This window comes from Epargyreus clarus, unplaced genomic scaffold (assembly GCF_041222505.1).
Source record: "Epargyreus clarus isolate Ecla_fem2 unplaced genomic scaffold, WU_Ecla_fem_2.2 ptg000003l, whole genome shotgun sequence".
Classification (NCBI taxonomy): domain Eukaryota; kingdom Metazoa; phylum Arthropoda; class Insecta; order Lepidoptera; family Hesperiidae; genus Epargyreus; species Epargyreus clarus.
In genome coordinates, this window is record NW_027332211.1 from 6,946,459 (window position 1) to 6,962,898 (window position 16,440).

Consider the following 16,440-nt stretch of genomic DNA (forward strand, 5'->3'; position numbering starts at 1 on the left):
TTTTTTAGAACAAAGCGTTATCCTTGCCTGTGTAATTAACATGTATTTTTTAGTAATATTCCTAACAGATACAAATATTTTGATTGTCTAATCAAATTCATAAATAAAAATAAACATCTTAACGGTTTACTATGTAAATTATAAAAAAGTTATATTAATATGTGGAAAATGAAAGTATTAGGCCGGGAAACATATTAATCATAGACTGAATTAAACAGTATTGTCTAACCTAACATATTGGTACAAACTACTATACTCTTTGGTACAAACCTCTTATAATATTTCAACAATCATTATTATTTATTACTATATTTCAGTATATTATATTAAATAGTTTAAAAATAATAATTTTAATGGCAAATAATATAAGTGTTTCTTTTGAAAAATCGCATATGAATAATAAAAATAAAATGTTTGTGGGACTTTTTTTTTCAATTCTACAGTATTTATTAACTGAAAAATATTTACAATTATAATTAAATTTACAGAAAATTAAAAATAATAAATTAAACTATAAATATATAATAACTTATTTACAAAATTTACATATATAAAAAAATGAAAAACAAAAATATAAAAACAAAAACACTACCATAAAAAATTGTCACCATCACTGTCTTTGGGCAAGGTTCCTAAGACGCTGGCAGCATTTCCTTTGTGGGACTTTATATGAACCCATACACAGTCTATCTATTAGGTCGTTCAATGAACATACAACATTGAATGTGTAATATTGTGGCGTGATCCCGATTAGGACCGTTCGATCGTTATCCCTGATTGGCTGTGTTCAGGCTCCCTAATAATGTTTGTGTAATAAGTATACTCTGTGGTTTCAGGCTTGTTAATAACTTGACAGTTGACATCAATGACAATTGACAATGTAATGTGACAACTGACGGCCAACTGTCAAAGTAAATTAAATAGAAATGTGGTGTGTGTATTTACGAATTGGTTCTTAAATAAATGTCTGCAATTCTTTGATATATTGGTTCGTTATTCTTGAAATTTGAAAAATGCCTAAAGTAAAAGCTGAGAAGAAGTCTAGAATACATAATGATATCGCTAAGCAAGGTACTAATAAGCTGATTAGGTTATCAATATATACCTTCTGAATGAATGTCATTTGTGTTCAATATTTTATTTAATTATTTTCAGGAATCCAATTCAACAAGGACTTTGGCCAGCATATTCTTAAGAATCCTCTTATAATAACGTCTATGTTAGATAAAGCTGGTCTACGGCCAACAGATGTTGCTCTTGAGATCGGTCCTGGCACGGGTAACATGACAGTAAAACTCCTGGATAGAGTGAAAAAAGTTGTTGCTTGTGAAATTGATACAAGGTACTATATCAGAGACATTTTAAATATTAGTAAAGAACCAAAAAAACTCATGAGATATTAGAAAAGTACAAGTACAAAAAAATGTATACCCCTAAAACCATACAAGTTTTTATACCACTTAAACCTGTTTGAGATCCATAACAATAATTTTCAATTTTCTGATGTGTCAAAAAACCCATTTTTGAAAACTATTTTCGAAAAGCATTGTATCTTGGGTTATAGTAGATATGTCTCTTAATGTTTAGTATAAATTATTGCTGCTTTCAAGCTGTACACTATGGCACATACATTTTAAAAATATGATATATCTAACTGAAACTGAAGTATGATGGAAGCAATTTTGTTTTGTGTAAATATTTTAATGTGGCTGCAGAAATCAAACTAGCTGTAAATATAGACTTACTTGACATCAATAGGACTGAAAACTATAATATTGTCTTCTTATTTTTAAGGTTAGTTGCTGAACTCCAAAAGCGTGTCCAAGGCACACCTTACCAGGCAAAACTCCAGATCTTAGTTGGAGATGTTCTGAAAACTGAATTACCATTCTTTGACATATGTGTTGCAAATATACCATATCAAATCAGTTCTCCCTTAGTTTTCAAGCTGCTGCTGCACAGGCCATTCTTCCGATGTGCAGTGTTGATGTTTCAAAAGGAATTTGCACAGCGTCTAGTTGCGAAACCTGGTGATAAACTATATTGCAGATTATCTATAAACACACAATTATTGGCCCGAGTTGATATGTTAATGAAGGTTAATTTTTATGATTTATTTTCACAAACTATCAAATTTTTATATTAAATGAATACCACTATAATACTGGGGACACAGTTGTATCACAACACATTTACTATTTCAACAAACTAGCTATTAATATTTTTAAGGATCTATTTTTATTCTAATATAATCTACACCTACATGTTTGATTTATTAAGTTTCTTTACATAACTTTACTCTCTTTGGCTTATTAAATAATTATTTAGTATTCTTATTTTTTTTATTACAGGTTGGCAAAAACAATTTCAGACCACCACCAAAAGTGGAATCAAGTGTAGTGCGGATAGAGCCAAGAAACCCACCACCTCCAATCAATTTTGTGGAATGGGATGGTCTCACTAGAATAGCTTTTGTTAGGAAAAACAAAACTCTATCAGCTGCTTTCAAACACAGCACCACTATGGCAGTCCTAGATAAGAATTACAGGATTCACTGTTCATTACATAATAAGGTAAAGTATTGTATGACAATAATAGATGATACTAACTTTCAGCTTAAAATAAGAGTGGCTTTAGACAATATAAAATGTTATTTAATCCAAAAAAGAACCATTTTTGATAACAAAAGTAATAAAGTACTGTAGAATAATTAATTTGCTAGTTCTATAAGACCTTATATAAAGCATCTTCAAGATACAACAATGCTTAGTAAATTTTATATCATGAAGAATATAAAACTTATACTACATAATATATAATAGGGCAAAAGGAATTGTGTAATTAGGGTAATCCTTTTAGAAGTTATTAGGGATTTTCCATTGTGAACATTGTAAATTTTTATATGTAAGCTTATTTTCATAGACATTTATTTATGCGCAATAAGGCCGAAATTTGCCTAAACACTTGTTTCCTTGGAAACAAACTTATTATTATTTTATAATACGGTGACAGTTGCTTTACCTCACGACAGTTATTGTATTTTGTGTATGTTGCCGTTAGATTGTAGAATACGTTAGCATACACATTAACTAGGCAGTCTTAAGATTAGCTAGAAAATATGCAGATTAACTATGTAGTTAAAATTTGAAACATCTTTTCAGACTTGTTCTTAGGACTAAAACACATGCCTTTTTACGACACGACGACGTAGTGTGATACATAGCGACATCGTGCCGCAAAGCGATATTGTTTCGTGAAAATATACAAAGTTTGTCGTAAATTCATGACACGACGACGCATCATAGCATGCATGGGTCGACGTCAAGGGGTAAAAATTGATACAATCTTCGTTTTGTACTTTAGGTAATGGACAAGCTAATCTGCGTTTTAACTGATTTAGGCACATTAGCCGTAACATCTAGTTTTCTTCTTATGACATTTGTCAGAAATTCGGAATGTTTTTGATATTATATAACTTTTTAGGGTTCCATACCCAAAGAGTAAAAACGGAACCCTATTTCTAAGCTGTCCGTTTGTCTGTCTGACATAGAGCTCTATTTCTGGATCCTTAATAGATAGAAACTTAAATTTTTTTACGGCATATTTATAATGGTGGCCGCTTTAACAACAAGTAATAAAAGTAAAAAGAAAAACTTTCAAATAAAGGAGAGTTGCCATACAAAGACCTTCTTTTTCTTTATGAAGAGGAGGAAACCTTCAAAAGGTACTCAACGACGTGGGAGTGACGCCGGGTTATGTGGGACTTTAGCCGCACTAAAATCCTTCGGTGGCCGTCCTCAACGTTTGTCGGAGAACTCCGGGATCTCCGACTGAACGCAACCGAAGTCCTCTAAGCGCGATGCCTCGATCGAGCTCTGCGTTGGGAGAACAGTTTTCGCTCCTCCTAAACTATCCGGTGTTTTTTTTTTTTTTTATAATGTAAGAGTAGCAGACGAGCATGCAGTCCACCTGATGGTAAGTGGCTACTGCCGCCCATGGACATCTGTAATCAACCCCAGATAAGATAAAATATTCCTACCTGAGGTCGGCCACGGATGCGCCGCTACCCCTGAGGACTAAGCTGAAACGCCTCGGAAAAGTCTGTCTCCCTTACCACACCCTTCAACCGGAACACAGCAACTCCTAACACTGCTGTTATTAGGTAGAAATAGGTGTGGCGTTGGTGCCACCGGAGTCGAACCACAAAGGGTTCTATCACCTTCAAACACTTTGTTCACGACGGTATGCGACTACACATACCGCCGTCCTTCCCGCGGACACTTATTGGACGGTTCGAGCTCCCTCTTGCCACTCCCAACTCCGGAAGCCCCCTTTTAGTCGCTTTTTACGACAGGCACGGGATATCGAAGCCCTTTTTTAGTCCAGGAACTACAGGGACAAATATATAAGGACCTGCTATTTTTTGGCGTTTTTCATTTTATCTATTGAACCGTAATAGATGTTACAGTTGAAATGTTCACAATGCATTATATGGCTGCTATAATATCAATTAGTAAAAATAAAAATAAAATAAACAAATGTTTTTGTGGTACGGAACCCTCAGTGTACGAGTTCGATTCGCACTTCACCCATTATTTGAATTGAATTTAAATTGAAGTTGGAATTGAAAACGTCTTTTGTCTCGAGAATAAAAACAATTGACGTCGCCTATAATAGTAGGGGAGCCCAAGACGGGATTTCGAGAGTGACTCGAACGCGGCAGATTAAGATATGGGAGATACCTTACATCCTATAGAGTATCTTAAACTATCCATTTGGGGGGTTCAACCAGGGAAGTCCATCAGACTATTAATAAAAAAATGTATTATCTATAGTAGCTTAATTACATTCTGAAAACAATAAATTTATAATCTGATGATTTGAGGGCGGCGTTAGGGAGTAATAAGGTTGCAAAAAAATCTATACCTGGACATACTCGAGTGCGGTAATTTTTTTAATATAAAGGAAATAATGCTAGAAAATATGCACTATCTGATAGCGCCATTTATTAGCTTGGATCCCTGGAAAGTAATGGTGTATAACAAACTAAAGGAAAAGGCAAATTTTATGGAAAATACATTATTCTTCATACATTCTCATTCTATTTTTTTTTCAAATCGTCAGTATAGAAAACCCCTCCACTAAATCGTCAGATGAAGGGTTATGATAAGTAAAACATCAGTTGGAATTTCCTGTATAATAATCTTATCCTGTATAATAATCTTCGAAGAGTCACTGACAGTCTTTCGAATCGAATCGTCAGTTTTTCGAATGGGCGACTCATCTGAGGTAGCTTCATATCCCCTTTGAAAATCTAATGCGCTGGTTACTTTTTTTTCCATTTTTACCTCTCGTATGACTATCCCAAACCAGCAGATAAACATATTTCCGGCATCAGAGATATATACTCTATCACTAACCTGCCGCGCCTTGAGTATGTCTGACTCTGCTTTTAACATCTTTCGAATCATCTAGACACTATTCCCACGGTGAATCGAAAAATATCACACAACCTTTTCTTCACTCTAACGTGTAATCTACACAATCGTATAGGACCTATCGGCGCTCGAGTTTCTACCCATTTAACATCATCGGCTCCCCTACTACTCTTACATTTCGCGGACAGAAACACAGATTCATTAACGGCAAATGTAACTTTGTCATCCTATATAACTTATATAGGATACAAAGTTATTTAATGTAGTTGGTGTATCTAGATAACTGGACAGAAATTGCAAAATATTTTAGTTTTCCCATGAGTTATATACTAAACACTAATTGTATTCTCAATTTCAACCTTCTATGTCTGCTAGAAGTGCCTTAAAGTTTTGATGATCGGTCAGTCAGTCAGTGAGTGAGTGACAAAATTACGAACTTTGACTACTTGTAATTCTTAAACTACTGGTTCAAATTTAATGAAATTTGAAATATACCGTGTCTACACAATGCTTGCTTGGCTCCTGAAAATTCAAGCTTCTAGCTTCATATGCAACGAAGTTACAGGGGGTCGAAAATGGGCCGAATTGCTTCGAGAAAAGTATGCTACGGCCGTGCCGCTTTTTTTGGCTTTGGCTCGACTTGGCGGAGGCACTGCCGTGCCTCCAGATATTATTATAATTCAAACTGTTATTAATTATGCACATTTTAAATTTTATTGATTATATTATTAATTCTGTTGTAGGATATACCAGAAGACTTTGATATCAAACAGAAGGTTCAAGACATACTCACGACAGCTGGAGCAGACCAGATGAGAGCGAGGACCATGGACTGTGATGACTTTATGAAGCTTTTACATGCTTTCAATTTGGAAGGAATACATTTTGCTTAAGAATAAGTTTTAGTTTTACTTTTTAGTGTTAAGAGTTGATTGTAATTGTCACGGAATAAATGACCATTGGAGATATTAATGTAAATTATATTCACATTTAACATAACATTGGGTTATTAATATTACTTGGTGAAAAACTCAAATAGTTCTCAACTATAATAACCTTGTCTGGTGTAATGACTACCATAACTATATTACTACATTTACCATAAATCTCCAAATGTGGCAAACAGCATTTTTAAAAATATTTAAGTAAAAAATTGGCAAAAGTAAAAGTTTATATTTTAATTATTTCATTAATATTAACAACCTCACAATCTTTTACATGTCAGCAAATAGAAAATAAAATAATCCACTTAACCTGCCCAGGGACCAATCCTAAATTTAACACTTATGTGGCAGTAATTTATCGAATGGATTGAAGAATTTTAGGCCCACCCTATATCCACCGTACTGAGTTATAATAAAATAATTTGTATAATAATAAAACCATTTTAAAAGAAACCCAATAATTCTGTTATATTACTATTATTTCAACAACTATACAAATTACACCAATATAAGCATGATTAAATAGGAGATTTCTTGAAACCCCTCTCAGCATAATCCGCATCAGTTGTACGCTCAGATTTGAATGGGAATCCAGGTTGCCCAGGCAGAACCATTGGCTTTGGTTTGACTACTCTCCAACCTCCCTTCTTAGTCCAATCCTACAAAATATTGAATTTTAATATAAAAATAAACATTATTTTAGTATTTCATTATTAATGAAAGTGATAAGGCAACTCACATTTCCTTGATATTTGAAATAGTAATGAACACTCATTACTCCAAAAGCAATCAGAAACACCTTTCCTGTGATATATCTATAATCAATTGCACGTTGCTGGCCCTGTAAAGATACATTGATGAATTAATATCATATTGATATATATTTCAAACAACCTGAAGTTTGTTTTGAAAATATTACATAGGTTACTATTATATAATCTTACCAACATTGGCATTAGGCTACTAAATAATACATCGAGAGGTTTGCGATAAAAGCGACGAATGGGATTTGTACGTTCCTTCCAGTACTCTTCCACATATAGTGGCTCATTAGAAGCCAAAACTTGGTCTTTTAGCCACTGCTTGCGCCAGGCTCTCTCGGCATCGGACATACCAAGGCATCTTTCTCTCTCAGATGCCACACGACCAGCAATGGTCATGGGCTTTACACCAGCTGTTTGCGCCATTTTTAAACTGTTATGCTGACTTATAAAGGTTTTAGCTCATAGGGTTACAAGAAAATCTCGGTATTAAAATGGTAAGATTTCTCTTACCATTACAACCTGACTGACATAATTGACATATACGTGAAAACGTCTGATTGACAGATGTCAAAGGTGACAATTTTTATTTCTTTATTCAGAATGAAAGACTGTTCTACGGCTTCGAGTGCGAATAGTTTGCGAAAGTTAGGGAGAGAGCATGGGGAAGGTAGGGGTATGAGGGATCCAGCTTTGCCCGGGTAGTTCTAAAGCAGATGGATACCCCGGGGTTATATTAACATTATCTTACAATTTCTCTATTCTGGTAACAAGCTACAAAAAATGTCCAACTTCGACTTACAAATTATGACCTTTGCGACGTGTGTCCTTTATAGCTATTTTCCCTAGAAAGTGTTGTGCACATAATAATGAGGCGAAAAACAAGGTCTTACTATATTTTTATATGGAACAAGTTTTATATATGTGTGATTTGTCTTCCCCATAAAGCACGACCCAGGGCATTGTTCCCCATCCCCACACATCACCCTATTATTGTATTAAAACTATCATAATAGTTTTAGTTAGAAAGATAAATGATCGAAAGTTATTTTGAATTTCTTGCATGATTGCATAGTATATCTTTACCTACTTTTACATAAATTGTCAACTTTGACATTTAATTGAAGACGCAAAGACAGACAATAGACAGACATATTCCATCTTGGTTCTTTAGATTTATGTTTACACTTTGCAAATTTTCTTGCTATATTTCTCAATCGCGGTAACATAAATAGTGGGAAGATACAATATGCCTCGTTTTCATACAGTGGAAATCAATAAAACAGAATGGATTGTACCTGAAAGATATCAAATGCTTACACCAGTAGGGTCTGGTGCTTACGGTCAAGTTTGGTACGTATTTTTTATGAAAAGTTTTAGGCACATTGCCAATATTTATTTTTAATGCATTTTTTAGAACGATTATCAAACGTGTTATTACACGCCTGGAATATCCTACATAATTCTTATTCCAGTTTGGATGTATGTGGGTGGAACTGGTTTTCTGCTTTACACCGCATTTTCTCTAAAGTCTTGTAACTCTGACATTTTATTCAGTAAATAAATGAACGCAGTAAATCAATTTATCTTAGTGCCTATTTAGACTATTTATATATACTGTATTTCACGTTGGTGCTCATGACCAAAAGAACACTATTGCACTAAGTTTCAGCCAATGAAACCCTATTGTAGTCATAGTAAGGTTTACTTTCTTTTATCTAACGAATGGACATTCATCTTGGCATCTAAACATTTGACATTTGATTAGCAACTCGTGAGGAATCTTGGAACTTGGATAAATTTATCTCTAAATAGGAGACCAATATAACATAGTTACATGAACAAGTCAACTGTAGTGAATTTTTAATAATCATTTCTTATTTACATGTTTTGATTTCAGTTCTGCTATAGACACTCTGCATGACATAAAGGTGGCAATAAAGAAACTGGCCAGGCCGTTCCAATCAGCCGTGCATGCTAAGAGAACTTACAGAGAACTGCGCATGTTGAAGCACATGAACCATGAGAATGTTATCGGTGGGTATCTGAGTAGGTGGCTACATAACTACTATAAACACCTATCACTGAATTAACTCTGTTGGCACTGTATTATTATGTGTTACAACTTTGTAGATCTAAACAGTAATTAAATTCTTTTTGTATACTAAGGGTGCTGCTTGCCCAATGATATAATGCGTATAATAAAATAATATATTATTTCTAATCAATTTTCTAAAAATTGGCATTTAGACTGTTCATAATACCAAGAAACATAATATATTGCAAATGGTTTTATTTCAAAGGTAGTCTAATACACTACTAATGTGATAAACATTACACTGCAATTAAAATCTTATATAACATGATAACTTGTTTATGATAACATAGTAGAGGACTTTATTTGAGGCGACAAAGGATACTTGTCTCCATAAGTATATAAGAAGTTCTCACAAGTAATTTAAGAAACCCATAAGAAGTATAATAAGAATGTAAGATGGTACTTTAGTATTACCTTAATTTTAGGTTTGCTAGATGTATTCAGTCCCGAGAGAAATTTGGAGGAATTCCAGCAAGTCTACTTGGTGACACATTTGATGGGAGCAGATTTAAACAATATTGTGCGCACACAGAAACTGTCAGATGATCATGTTCAGTTTCTGGTGTACCAAATACTGCGTGGACTAAAATACATTCATTCTGCTGGAATCATACACAGGGTATGTTGAAAGTTTGCAAGTTGTAAATCCTGAACCATATTATCAAGTTTTGAGATAAAAGAGTGATAAAATATCTTAATTTATTTGCATAACATGTAATCTAATAGCTTTATAAGCACAAATTTTTCCATTAACTTTTAAATTATACCATTTGTTATTTCTTTTTTTTATGTTATATAACTCAATTTGTTTTAGGACTTAAAACCATCCAATATAGCTGTAAATGAAGATTGCGAGCTTAAGATTTTAGACTTTGGTCTTGCTAGGCCTACTGAAACAGAAATGACGGGTTATGTGGCTACCAGGTATGACACTGTTATTATCAATTACATTAAGTTTATGATTATGAATTCAAAAATTAATTATTTTTGTATTTGTTAAAAGATGGTACCGTGCCCCTGAGATTATGTTAAACTGGATGCACTACAATCAAACTGTGGACATCTGGTCTGTTGGATGCATTATGGCAGAACTGCTGACTGGGAGGACCCTTTTCCCGGGTTCAGACCGTATCCTTTCTAATGTTGATCAAAATTACTATAACAAATCTAGTATTCAAAATATTACAATAATATTATCCATATTAAGTGCACTTGAATTTAAAAGAATGAAGGCTAAAGCACAATTATGATTAATTAGTATGATTCATGGACACTTGTTTGTGTTCATTGTATTTTCTGGAATATAATTTATTGAATATATCAAAATTATGTTTAATTTATTTTGGCAAGTATGTAATGTCATTGTGGTTAATAATAACGTTGAAACATTATAAAATTTAAATATCATGTTGAGTATTATAAAATAATATCATTATAATTTTGTAGTACAGCATTATAAAACACTTAAAATGTAATTAGTGTGCTAGGCTCTGAAGCTACTTTGATACAATATTTTCTCATGGAGTTAGAAGTAGGAATTTATACATAAAATCATTTTATAGTATTAGTTCATCAAGCCATTAATAATCGGTATTGCTTTAGAACGTTCAGCCCTCAAGTGTATGCCGACGCCAAACATCTTACTGCTCTGTGAGTATGGAGCTTCAGTTCTTCAATTACTTATTTGCAATTTTGATTTGCATTAGTTAGTTTCTAATCTGTCTGCTGTCGCATTTTTTTTGCATTATTTTAGTTAAATATTATTTGATAGAGATCTATCCATTAGGTATAGTTTCTATAAGTTTACTGCCTAGCTTTTAGGTTTTTCCATTTATGCCTATCGACCTTAATGGGCAAGACAGATATCCATCAACTGAACTTGATAATGGAGATTTTGGGCACGCCCGGCCAGGAATTCATGCAGAAAATATCATCAGAGTCTGTAAGTAAATCATTCTACTTCACTGGGAAGTCCTTTCGTGGTATTTTCTTTAAAACGTTCATTTTTGACTTGTATGTCAAAGGATAATTTCAGAATAATTAAATTGTGCTTGCAGTAAATTCATGCATCTAATTCTTAATTTTAATAATAAAGCAAACTTTATGAAAATAAGAAATACAATTTTACATATTAATATTATTAACGAATAACATAATAACTACCAATTACCTCCAAATTGGTAATTGCATTTTAATTTGCAAAACAATCTATTGTTTAAAAAAACATTATATGTTAAGTCATTTCTGCAATAATTAGTAGTGCTTGGCCAAAGATTGAATTATTTTGGGGTGTTAATGATACGTAACAAAGCTTGATATTAACATGCTTCAAGTGATGTGGTTTGTCTTGTCTACTCGGCTTTTGTAAGTTTGGTGCTTGTGTAACCTTAACATTTACGCATTCAGATATTGACCATCTCACGAGGATATTGTTTTTGTGCGGAAAGCCAGAACAAGAAACTATTGACAAAATAATAAGTGAAGAGGTAAGGATACTAAAACGATTGTCACATACTGATAAATACAATAGTTTATTAACTTTCCTAAAGGCGTCGATCATGTCAACTTACCATGTACAGTCTTTTAAGCTTACAATAACAAGTGCAAGTAAATATTGTATGTACATATTTACATTAAAAGATTCCTAGAATATTAAAATTTAAATGCGCAGCTGAAAATCAATAGAGAATTGATAATGTTATGTTTCATGTAGCAAAATATATTTAAACAAGTGTAGGTACATATTCGCCGTTTACGTATTGAATAATATTATAATAAAATGTATGTGTTGATGGTCTATAAAACTCTTTTGCATTGCAATATGGTATTCATATGGATGACCTATAATAAACTTAGATATATACCTACCTGTGTCAAACAATGAAACATAGCTTTTAAGATTTTTTATAATTATGTTTGTTTGTGTTCCTTATGTTTGTGAATAAATTGTATAAACAAAATTAATGGATGTCCTCGTCCTTTGTATGAAGTTTCTGTTGATAAATTGTGCATGTGAAATTAAGCTTTGGGCATCCTAACATTACATTATAGGTTTATTTTCATCAGCTTAGTGTTAAATTAAGCAAAGCTTAGCAGGCTACTACAAAATGTTCTGTCACTATTGTGAAACGTTCGGCAATAAATTGTGCATTGTCGATTTTAGATACAATTATTGATGTTATGTGCATTTTCGATCTCTTTTAATGGTTTAGGAAACGTTCGTGAGAATCTTAATGTCCTCAAAGAAATGTAAATCACTCAAACGTTATCAGTATAAGCTATGGAGTTTGACTTAATTGTTCTCATTTTAAAAATAGATAAATGCAGGAAATAGTAATGCGATGAATATGAATGAACCGCTTGCAGGCTAGGAACTACATCCAGTCGCTGCCGACGCTGAAGCGGCGCGACTTCCGCGAGGTGTTCCGCGGCGCCAACCCGCTCGCCGTCAACTTGCTCGAGCTCATGTTGGAGCTGGACGCCGACAAGTATGTTCTTTATTACAAGTTTGTTCGGTTTAATTGTGTGCATCATATTTTATCATATCTCATTACGTGTTACTTATCCTCCATGTGTGTATCCGAAATTTCCCGTAAATATGTATTATATTTACGGGAAAATATAGACCATTGATAACTATAGATATATCACCGCCTTGTAATTTAAGGTAGCCATTAAATGACTTAAACGGCTGACAATTATGTCAGTCATTTGATGACTGTCATATTGTAATTAACGCGGAACAATGCCGACATGCGCAGTTAAGACACGAAATCGAAGGAAAAGTGCGGAGAAATATCGTTTCATTCGTAAATGATCTATGATATAGACATAGCATATTTACGTTTGAATATGTATTCGTGTTTTAAAACAAATTGTCCTGATGGCAGGCGCATCACCGCGGAGCAGGCGCTGGCGCACGAGTACCTGTCGCAGTACGCCGACCCCACGGACGAGCCCGTGTCCGCGCCCTACGACCAGAGCTTCGAGGACATGGACCTGCCCGTCGACAAGTGGAAAGGTAAATGAAACTTCCATATACACTTCATCGTCAACCCATTACTCTCCCACTGCTGGGCACGGGTCTCCTCTCATAATGAGAAGGATTAGGCCGTAGTCCACCACGCTGGCCAAGTGCGTATTGGTAGACTTCACATACCTTTGAGATTTTTTTTATAAATCTCTCAGGTGTCTTAGTTTAAATCTCCATATACCGTTAGTTCTTTAAAAAAAGGTTCCGACAATGGCGTTGTACAGAAATAAATACCTCGTCAGAATCGGTTCAACCGTTTCCTGACCTGCTAACAGACACTCAAAATATTATTATTTTTTATTAAAAAGTAAGTAGTAGTAAGTATATAATAAATAAAAGCCAAATTGCACACGGAAAACCAAATATTACGCAGCATGGAGATATTTTAGCAAGGACGAAAATGAATTTTAAATATAAAATGATTTTAATTACAAAATGGTGTTTCATAGTTATTGGTTTCAAAATTTCTTACGGACAATTGATAAGATTTTTCCTTTTTGTTTTTAAAATTGACATAGGCTGACGGAAAAATGTTTTATTTCAGAGTTGGTGTGGAAAGAAGTGGTGGAGTTCAAGCCGCACCCACAGCATATGGACACTGTGGTCGAAGTGAACCCGTCGTAAATGAATTACATTATCAATGATTGCTTCATAGAGTTTTAGTTTTATTGTAATTTTAGGCTGTATTTTATCAACAGGCAACAGAGTAACAGTCTATATAATGTTATATTATCTATAGGTTTACAATTGAGGATGTTATCCAAATAATAAAATTATTTTAAGATAATGTGAATCCTACAGAATTTGGTTATGAAACGTTGTTTTGAAGACTGCAATGACCACTTAATGTAGAGTACTATATTATTATGTTCCAACTTATATAAATACACTATGAAATCATCTATCTGCTTTACAATAATTATTTTAGTGGATTTATTAAGTACTAAAATTTATTTTGTAGTTGACCTTTGAGAGAATATTAAATAAAGAATGTTGTTGTGGAAAAACATATCTGAAATTTAAAGTCATTTACATAAGCCTCATAGGAATCTTCATTGTACTATATTAACTTATAAAAAATTGCCATAAAGGTTGCGAATATGTTTTTTAAATTCGCAATATTTGCAGGACAATTATGTTTACCGAATTTCGTAAAATTAATTATTACAATATAAGGGCCAGCCAGAATTTGTCGCGGGGAGCAAAGTATTTTCTTAACGTTTTATCGATTTTAAGTTGGTCATTTATGATAAGCTACCTCATAATTATCAATAAAGACTATAATGGTCCAAGAACCACAGCTTATGTTACTATTGCTTTGTGTTTCATAACCAAATTCTGAGGTGTTTTAAAAATACGTAAATAATTTGATGGTCAGTATCAAGTTTGAATGTTTAAATGCGCTTTACAACGTACATCGTCGGAGCCTGTGGCGGATTTACCAATAGGCTAAGTACGTTGCAGTTTAGGGTGGCAGATATTAGGGGCGGCATATATCTTGATGACTTGTTTTGCAAAAGAAAATATATTGGCATTTTCTTACAAGGGGCCGAAAAAAATAGATTACGTACGTATTTGTTACGGATGTCGGAACTATATCATAATTTGTATTGACCCACGATCTGGCTAGCCCTGAACTAGGGTATTGAATTGTGGAGGTCGCTAGGTACGGCAAAGTTAGCCCATTCGCGGCAGCAAATGTGTAAATCCACCACTGGTCGAAGCTGTTCAAAATGTCACGTAATAAGCTTCATATTACTATTTATTACCGCGTGGTATTCACGGTGCTACGAACTGTTGTTTTCTAAATATTGTAATAATTTATTCAGTTAAACTTGACTAGGTTTGGGTCACTATTTCCGTTAAGTTGTGGATTGCTGGAGAATCAAGTCGGTGTTTGAAAACTTTAATGCGTCTGATAAGATCTAACTATATTAAACCAAATAGGAGAAGAAATCATATTTCATATGAAGAAATAATTCTGTAGACTGTAAGACGTCATGCATTTGAAAACTATTTGGTACTATAAACACATAAATGTTTTATGTAGCGGTTGCTTATTCTGAAGTTACATCTGTCACTGAGAACTTCTTCCTTGTTTTTAAAGAACCCCATTATAATGGAACTATAGTGAGGTGTGTATTTTTATAAAACATTAGGTATAACGTTTGTTTTAATCATATATGTTACAATATTACATAATAAAAGTAGACAATAATCTGTGTGTAATTTTAAAGATACTATAAATTGGTTGTTCCCCCGGGTTGTGGTTTTGCAAATGCAGTTTCGCAATGGAATCGCTTATTGCATTACCAATTACTTGGTAATTGTTAACAGTTTGAGCTTTTATTATTAGACTTATACAGAATAAGTTATACGTAGATATTGTTTGCACCTTCACAGGATAATATCGCAAAGATAATGATGTATTAACGAATATAGCATCAGTGTAAGCTTCTTTGATATATTTGTGTTCCCCTTTGTTCCTCGTGCTGATGTTTATGGTTTAATATTGTAAGAAATGTATGAAAATTAAAAAAGCCATATTCTCACAAAATTCAAACATTATCGCAAAATTATGAATAAAAGGGTTTGCTAAAATATAACAGTATGTGCAATATGTAATATGATAACGTTACCAATAAAGTAATCAATCACTAAAATTGTCAAATTAAATTTGACTTTACAATATCGCTACTTTTTGGCTTGTTCAATATAAAAATACGTGAAATATTTATATTTTTTGATTTGTTATTTATATAGCAATTTGTTTGTGTTTTAATAATAATATTTTTATATTTTACTATGCTACAAATAAATTGTATTACAGTCACATAACTTTGACCATTTTTATTGACAGATCTATTTTTAATTGATTAATAAGGTGTGGAATTAAAAAACAAATGTATTAAGTTTTTGACTTGATAGAATATGAATATGTATTCTTGAAAAAAATCTTTATATCGTTTTTGTGAATTTTATTATATTATGCATGGCTAGACTTATGTATTAGTATATAAGTATGGTTTTTAAAACAAACTAAGCAATATGGTTTAATGAGCTATTGATACAATATTTTTTTTTAGTCTAATAAACAGTAAATGTAAAAAATTACAGTAACTTGTGCACATAATTATTGCACATTAGTAGACAAGTATACACAAGT

General features: G+C 33.0%; 3 protein-coding genes across 4 annotated transcripts; 2 read left to right on the forward strand and 1 right to left on the reverse strand.

Moving 5' to 3' along the window:
* The first annotated feature begins 887 nt into the window (after positions 1–887).
* Positions 888–6,337, forward strand: LOC140751954 (probable dimethyladenosine transferase). Its single transcript, XM_073086089.1, has 5 exons — positions 888–1,071; positions 1,156–1,342; positions 1,795–2,098; positions 2,352–2,573; positions 6,182–6,337. The coding sequence occupies exons 1-5, from the start codon at positions 1,014–1,016 to the stop codon at positions 6,329–6,331; spliced, it is 921 nt and encodes a 306-aa protein (XP_072942190.1). The 5' UTR covers positions 888–1,013; the 3' UTR covers positions 6,332–6,337.
* A 506-nt stretch (positions 6,338–6,843) lies between these two features.
* On the reverse strand, positions 6,844–7,701 carry ND-B17 (NADH dehydrogenase (ubiquinone) B17 subunit). Its single transcript, XM_073086101.1, has 3 exons — positions 7,327–7,701; positions 7,122–7,223; positions 6,844–7,041 (listed from the first exon to the last, which is right to left on the reverse strand). Exons 1-3 carry the CDS (start codon positions 7,567–7,569, stop codon positions 6,901–6,903), a joined length of 486 nt encoding a protein of 161 aa, XP_072942202.1. The 5' UTR covers positions 7,570–7,701; the 3' UTR covers positions 6,844–6,900.
* Positions 7,702–8,260: 559 nt separating this feature from the next.
* On the forward strand, positions 8,261–16,112 carry P38mapk (p38 map kinase). 2 transcript variants are annotated; one of them, XM_073086066.1, is made up of 9 exons: positions 8,261–8,496; positions 9,044–9,180; positions 9,667–9,860; positions 10,056–10,165; positions 10,245–10,369; positions 11,104–11,183; positions 12,608–12,729; positions 13,132–13,262; positions 13,819–16,112. In XM_073086066.1, exons 1-9 carry the CDS (start codon positions 8,393–8,395, stop codon positions 13,896–13,898), a joined length of 1,083 nt encoding a protein of 360 aa, XP_072942167.1. In that variant the 5' UTR covers positions 8,261–8,392; the 3' UTR covers positions 13,899–16,112. The 2 variants fall into 2 exon arrangements, with proteins under 2 accessions (XP_072942167.1, XP_072942176.1); XM_073086075.1 differs by lacking the exon at positions 11,104–11,183 and adding an exon at positions 11,648–11,727.
* Positions 16,113–16,440: the final 328 nt, after the last annotated feature.

Excerpts from the sequence above, each read along its gene's own strand:
- ND-B17 (XM_073086101.1), bottom strand. The coding sequence starts at position 7,569 with ATGGCGCAAACAGCTGGTGTAAAGCCCATGACCATTGCTGGTCGTGTG. Across the intron at positions 7,224-7,326 it reads GTAGCCTAATGCCAATGTTG|GGCCAGCAACGTGCAATTGA; the intron begins GTAAGATTATAT and ends GTATCTTTACAG. Across the intron at positions 7,042-7,121 it reads ATTTCAAATATCAAGGAAAT|GATTGGACTAAGAAGGGAGG; the intron begins GTGAGTTGCCTT and ends AATATTTTGTAG.
- LOC140751954 (XM_073086089.1), top strand. The coding sequence starts at position 1,014 with ATGCCTAAAGTAAAAGCTGAGAAGAAGTCTAGAATACATAATGATATC. Across the intron at positions 1,343-1,794 it reads GCTTGTGAAATTGATACAAG|GTTAGTTGCTGAACTCCAAA; the intron begins GTACTATATCAG and ends CTTATTTTTAAG. Across the intron at positions 2,574-6,181 it reads ACTGTTCATTACATAATAAG|GATATACCAGAAGACTTTGA; the intron begins GTAAAGTATTGT and ends ATTCTGTTGTAG.
- P38mapk (XM_073086066.1), top strand. The coding sequence starts at position 8,393 with ATGCCTCGTTTTCATACAGTGGAAATCAATAAAACAGAATGGATTGTA. Across the intron at positions 9,861-10,055 it reads CTGCTGGAATCATACACAGG|GACTTAAAACCATCCAATAT; the intron begins GTATGTTGAAAG and ends AATTTGTTTTAG. Across the intron at positions 10,166-10,244 it reads ACGGGTTATGTGGCTACCAG|ATGGTACCGTGCCCCTGAGA; the intron begins GTATGACACTGT and ends ATTTGTTAAAAG.